The sequence below is a fragment of the Mesoplodon bidens genome (assembly GCF_964165515.1).
Source record: "Mesoplodon bidens genome assembly, chromosome: 9".
Lineage (NCBI taxonomy): Eukaryota > Metazoa > Chordata > Mammalia > Artiodactyla > Ziphiidae > Mesoplodon > Mesoplodon bidens.
Genome location: NC_138166.1, coordinates 46,469,808 through 46,476,436, shown reverse-complemented (window position 1 = coordinate 46,476,436; position 6,629 = coordinate 46,469,808). Strand labels below are relative to the sequence as shown.

The 6,629-nt window shown below is 53.6% G+C and overlaps 1 protein-coding gene across 1 annotated transcript; it reads right to left on the bottom strand.

The window, feature by feature from the left end:
* Positions 1-1,326: 1,326 nt before the first annotated feature.
* On the bottom strand, positions 1,327-5,508 carry DLX5 (distal-less homeobox 5). The gene is made up of 3 exons (XM_081244622.1): positions 4,979-5,508; positions 2,864-3,048; positions 1,327-1,817 (listed from the first exon to the last, which is right to left on the bottom strand). The coding sequence occupies exons 1-3, from the start codon at positions 5,331-5,333 to the stop codon at positions 1,488-1,490; spliced, it is 870 nt and encodes a 289-aa protein (XP_081100748.1). The 5' UTR covers positions 5,334-5,508; the 3' UTR covers positions 1,327-1,487.
* Between the last annotated feature and the right edge of the window lie 1,121 nt (positions 5,509-6,629).

Sequence of the window (6,629 nt, the reverse complement as noted above, 5' to 3'; positions counted from 1 at the left end):
AGTCAAAAAGACACCCACAGTTCAGGCCTGGGAGCACAGCTCTAGACCCGGGCTGTAGCTCTGGTCACACTGTTGATGTCTGTATGCAGACATCATACAGGGATGAAGGGAGAAGGACGCTACAGAGGCCAGGGTTGCTGCAAGTCCTTTCTCTGCGCCAGAGAAGCCTTCACAAAAGAGAAATCCCAGCAAACTGATGCAGTTTCCCATCGTTTGGAACCTGCTTTGCCACTGTCTTATGGAAAAGCAAAGCAGAGAGAGCTCCTTCCTGAAAAAACCAGAGCGGTAAAGAGGATGAAGGAAGTAATTTATGTTTGGAATATTGTCTCACACGATATGAAATCAACACGGGGCCACAATACTTTCCTTCCTTTCCTCCACCTCATAATTCCCTCTCTTGGCAGAACGAATGCATCCCCCCTACACACACATGCCCTGCTTGGCCTACTGATTTAGGTCCATCATTGTTTTCAAGTCCTGTGATCCTTTCCTCTTGTGAAAGAGCTCAGATACATTTATAATCATACACTGAGTCCAAGGCACTACCATTTGCCACACTGCAAACATTTCAGGTTTTAAAAAAATGTAATAGAAGGGGAAATTTCTTTTTCTTCTTTTTTTTTCATTTTCTTATCTCTGAAAGCTCCCTTTGAAGGGAGTGTAATTTGTCTAATTGCTCTGGCAATACACAGAGGCTGATGGGGAGGGGGGCAGTCTCCACCATAATTGCTTTGAGCTTAGAATTCAGAGTGGTTATTGAGGGATTTCTGCTGCTTTCTTACTCACACACAGAGAGGGAGGGCTGTATTTAGATTCCGGCATTACTTTCTACCTGAAACAATTTGGGGTTAAACTTAAAATTATCTAAACGTTTTTGTGGTTAGGCCAAAAAACACCTAAATGTATATTATGTGGCAGTACTCTAAACAGGCCACATATGTATATAGACATATAAAGTACAGCATCCAACGTATACACATCTACAGTTCTGCATCTACACAGCCCCCAGTTTCTGTTTTCCCTTTTGCCTTGTTGGATCTCTGCAGAGTTTGTCTTCCTTTAATTGCCTGCACAAAATGTCACTAGCACATTATAAGTGGGGCAAATGGAGTATTTTTTAGAAGCATTTTGCTTTCATGGTCGAAATAATTTTATTTATCCAGAATATACAGTTTAATTCTTCTATCTACACTTATTTACATGGTTAAAATAACATTGAAAAAAGTCTTTTGAAAATTTGAGGTCATAGATTTCAAGGCACTATTGATAGTGTCCACAGTTGCGCAAAAAAAGTTCGTCTGTAAAAAAAGGGGGAACGGGGTCCTTTGAAATGCAATAACTTACATGCAAAAAAAGCTTTACACATGAATCTTTTTTGTTTCTGTTTTCCAAACTTCCCCATATGAATTCCTTTTTTAAAAAAATGATTTTCTAAAACAGCAAAAACACAGTAGTCCCAAAAAAGACAGCAAGAGAAAGCGGCCGGTCTAATAGAGTGTCCCGGAGGCCAGCGCCAGCGGGTGCTGTAAGGAGCCGGGCGGCGGCAGGTGGGAATTGATTGAGCTGGCCGCGCTCGGGTACCAGGAAGCCGAGTTCTCCAGGTAGCTGGAAGCGGGGGACTGATTGGAGGTCGGAGGGTGGGCATGAGGGTGGTGGCTGAGCGAACGGGACGAGCCCTGGGGCTCCCACACCGCCGGAGACTGAGGCGAGTTACACGCCATAGGGTCGCTGGAGCTGGGGCTGTGCTCCGGGGGCATCTCCCCGTTTTTCATGATCTTCTTGATCTTGGATCTTTTGTTCTGAAACCAGATTTTCACCTGGGTGGGGGAACAAAGGCACACGTTACCGGGACACTCAGAGGCTGCCCGCGCGCCTCCCCCAGGGCGACAACTGGAGGCGATTTCGGCCCCCAGGAGGCCAGGCCCTGGCGTCTCTCCGCAGCTCTCGGCCCACGGTCAAGGGGCTGGGCCGGGGGCAAAGCCTGCATCTCGGGCCCCAGAGGGCGCCCTGTTGGCTGCTGCTGGGGCAGGACCCCCAGGCTTTTGTCTTTTGTTGGGGCCAGGGGAGGGGCGCGAGTGCCCGCGGCCGCAAGCGCGCACGGGTAGGCCTGCGCGGAGCGCCTGCAAAGCGGCGCCGCGAACGTCTCCAGAACAACCGCCAGGGCCCGGTGAGCTAGGGGCGCGGGACCGGCTACGCGCGCGCGCGCTAATGTGGCGGACTAGGAGCGGTCTCCCCGTTTCCCGACCGACCCCTTTCACTCCCTCATCTCCGATGACATTCTTTATTCTTCCAAAGACCCCCGTGGGGCTGGGGTGGGAGTGAAGGGAACGGAAAGATCCAGGGCAGATTTCCCCGTACAACCGCGCCCTCCCACCTCGGAAGGTCAGGCTGCTGCGGCCTAAAGCTCCGCAGGCGCAGGGCGTGACCCGTCAGCTCTTCTGGCTGCAGGCGACGTTCCCGGCTTGCGCGCGGCCTAAGACCACCGAGAACCCGCCAGGCCCCGCTCATCCCGAGAGGCTCTGCATTGTGCAGAGAACCAGACAGTTTCTCAAAGCTTCGAGAGTGTCCTAGAAACAACCCTCCCCTTGTTTCCAACCTAGGAAACCGGCCCCTCAAAGCCCGAGGCTCGAAGGGGTGGGGCTTGCATCTCGGGATGAACGCGGTCTCCCTCCCATCCCTACCGTCGCACGGCGGCGACACCCGGCCTGACTCCTAAAGGGAAGGGCGCGGGGTCAGTGTCTTTCTGTCTGTGAGTTTGTCGCGGGCCCTATTGATTCGGCTCCAGCCCGCCGGGACCGAACCCCGCGGCCAAGCCAGGCTTGCAGCCCAGGCGGGGCTCTGGCCCAGCCGCGGCCGGATTTACCTGTGTTTGCGTCAGTCCCAGGGAGGCGGCCAGCTCGGCGCGTTCGGGCAGGGCGAGGTACTGAGTCTTCTGAAACCTTCTCTGTAACGCGGCCAGCTGAAAGCTGGAATAAATAGTCCTGGGTTTACGAACTTTCTTTGGTTTGCCGTTCACCATCCTCACCTCGGGCTCGGCCACTTCTTTCTCTAAATAATCAAAACAGACCCGGTTAGAGTTGTCGGCAGACAATGGCCCTTTTGCAGAACTTGCAAATACAGCCCTTGAATTTATTACCACGCAGCCTTCACTCTCTTTCCCCCATATCACCACCTTTGCTTCACGAGACCCCTCCCTCCCCATCGTGGAAAAACCAGGTAGCCTGATTAATTCCCTACTCTGTTTATTCAGGTTCTCCTGGGTTTATGCAAGGCGCCTTGTACAGCAAAACTCCTTTCTCGGCGTCCGGGATTTAGCCCTTGCAGCGGTTCCTGCTTCACCCGGATTCGTTTTCAAGCCCACCCTGTGTTCACCGACGTTTCTTGGGTGAGTCTGGCCAGCCGCTCCCGGGGATTCAAGGGGGAGGCCCCGGGCCGCGGCCCCCCTTATGTCAGCGTCTGTTCGGGCGCCCGCAGAGGCCAGACGCATGGGCAGGGAAGACGCTAACCGAAGTCTCCAAAGTTCAAAGACCCACAAGCAAACTATGCTCCTTCAATTCAGCAGCAAGCCGTCCGAGCCGCCGCAGACAGAGGGCCGATTATGCAGCCCCCATAATCTCCCTGCAGATCTGCGAGGGCACAGATGTGTCTGGTTTCTTTTACAAATAGACTTAATAAGTTCTTGGCCAAAAGAAAAAAAATCTTTCATTTATGCACGAAGTTCAGAGACACTGAAAGGAACGAAGACATGCCTCCCCCCTCCACCCGCCCCGCCTCCCCGCAGTCTTTTAAAGTTTATCAGGAGTTATAGTTCCAATACAATTTAAAAAGGAATCCGCGGTGGGGTGTTTTCGTAGGAAAGGGGCGGCAAGTCAGGACGAATTTAGCAGAACTGTGAGTATAGACTTGGGAGAAAAAAGACTCTCAGAACGCGTGTTTTACAAACGTGCCCTGGGGCCACAAGTCCCCTTTCACAAAAGTACCATCTTATCAAAAGTGCCCATCTCTGCAAGGGGCGGAGAACCTCTCCTCGGAGTGAGTGTGTGTGTGTGTGTGTGTGTGTGTGTGTGTGTGTGTGTGTGGCGAGCTCCTAGGAGAGGAAGGGTGGAGGATGAGGGCTGTGGTCTCGATTCTGCCAGAGCAGGGGATGCTAATATTAGCAGGATTATTAATGTGCTGGTGGGAAGAGATCAAACCTGACCAGCAAAAGCTCTCCTAGGAGACCTCATACCTCTGTTACTGCCCAAGCTCACTAACCCTCTTAAACTCTCCAACTACGTTTCAAGGCAGACGCAAAAGGAGATGGGAAGGAGAAACAAATTGTAGGCACCTAAGGGAGAAAGAAAAAAATATTGCTCCAATAACGTGACCCTTCAGCAACCCTCCTCCGCCTTCAAATGGCTTTTTGTTTTGGGAAATGCCTTGGAGAAACCGCAAGGCTCTCGGCGCGCTCTTCCTCTGGCGGGCTACAGCTCTCCGGCCCCCACCACGCCCCGCGCGCTCCGGGTACCCACACCACGCTGGCTCGCGGCTGCTCTCACACTAATCCCCGCAGAGTCTTTGAGGCAGCCTTCCACTCCCACTCCTCGAGCACGTTTACCCTAACATCCAGCAAATAACCTTCCGTTCATTACGTAAACGCCGCTCAGGCTGGTTGATTCTTTCCTCTCTCCACCCCTACCCGCTTTCCAGCTTCGCCGGCTTCCGACCGGGTAAGCTGGGAATCCAGCCGCTGAGGGGTCGCCCGAGGGTACCAAAGAGGAGAGACGCTAGTCCGAGCTCCCCCGCAGGCTTCTTCTACTAAGAATCTGTAAAATGCTGGCTCGGGAACCTCTCTTGGTTGCAGAGTCCCGGCCCCCATTCCCTTCCGCCGGGTGCGCCCGCACTGCAGTGGACGGCGCGGCCCCGGATCTCCCACCGCATCTCACTCCTCCCTGATCCTGGCTCCCCCTGTGTCGGTCCCCACCCCCAGTCCCCGTACCTGGCTGGCTGGTGGCGCTCGGGACGCGGTTGTAGGCGCCGCCGTACTGGTGGTAGGGGCTGGCGTAGCTGTAGTCGGCGTAAGCTTTGGCGGGGTAGCTGCCGGCGGCGCCGTTCACGCCGTGGTACTGGTACTGGTAGGGGTTGAGCGCTTTGCCGTAGGAAGCCGAGGTAGGAGAGCAGTAGCCATGCGGGGCTCCCCCCGTGGGGCTGTAGTAGTCGGAATCGGTAGCCGACGACTCGGGCAAAGTTGGCGATTCCTGAGACGGATGGTGCATGGCTGCGGACGTCTGGAACGGGGCTTGGAAGTCGCCGGATCGGATGCTGGGGACCCTTCTGTCAAACACTCCTGTCATCGCTCGCTGGCGGCGGCGGTTGTCCTTGCTGCTCTGCGGCGGCGGCTGCCCGAGTTGGCCGTGGGGCTGCTCTGGTCTAAGCAGACATGGCTGTGGGAGCGAGGGAGGAGGAGGAGGAAGAGGAGGAGGAGGAGGAGGAGAGGCGGCGGCGGCGGCGGCGAGGAGGAGGCTGGGAGTCTTGGAGGCTCTGTCTCCGGCAGGCTGACTGCTGGCTGAGGCGCAGCACAGCCTTGGTTAAATCCTTAATTGCGCGCTTACGCACAGCGGGGTGGATCGGGTTCCATTGGCCAGGGCCTCAGGAGCAGCAGCAACACCCTAACTCGTCCAACTAGTTTTAGCACAACAAAGCATTGCTTAAAAAAAAGAAGGAGAAAAAATGAAGGGGGGGCTGGAGTGTGTGTGTGTGTGTGTGTGTTGTTGCTTGCTGGGGGAAGAGGGGGTCCTCAGGCAATCTGTTTTCAGTGAATACTAAAGACAACGCAGAAGCGCCAACACCCAGCTCTGTACTGTCTGGAGACAATGTGTTCCAATCAGCAGCCTCAGAAAGTGCACATGTTTTGGGGATGAGGTCGACCACGGTCTTTCCATGCTCTGCACCTCCCAGCCAGCCTCGAGCTGCATCAGGGGCGAATGTGGATTGAACACTAATATTGAAATGGGGAATCAAAGCGAGGCGGGGAGCAGGGATGTGAGATAAAGGTGAGAAGAAACTGATGAGAACAGTATTTCTAGTGGGGTACTGGGAGCCAAGCTGTAATTTACATGTGTTGAAAATTTGTGATTTGGGAAAAGACAGACAAATTTGCAGCAAGCACGTCCTTTGCCCGAGATGAGTTATTTCTCAGACAAGGGCGAGACAAGGATGCTCAAGAATGTACTCTTAATGGCAGAGAGAGTTCCTGCAAGCCCAAATCCCTACAATGACTTAAAAAAATGCTGTCTTAAGCACAAATAACTTAATGACTCCCAAATTGCTGGTCCCCAAGAGGAGCGGGCAGCCCCACATTTTGTTTGATATTCTAGTCTATTTGGATGCTGTTGGAATAGAGGATCAGTAATTCTGTGTTCAGTGGTCAAAGATTCCTGCAAAAGTGAATGGTCTACTTATGACTTGTCCTCACGGGACTAATGGGAACCCAAGAACACTGGGAAGTAGACAGATAAAAGTTCTTTGGGGAAGTTGGGTGAAGCCCATGGATTTCCCTCTTCCAGCTCCATGGAGGTGGCACCGAGGGCCTGCTTTTCCATTTCCCAGGGTCCAGATTCCTGTACCCTCAATCCCTTTATTTCTTGCAG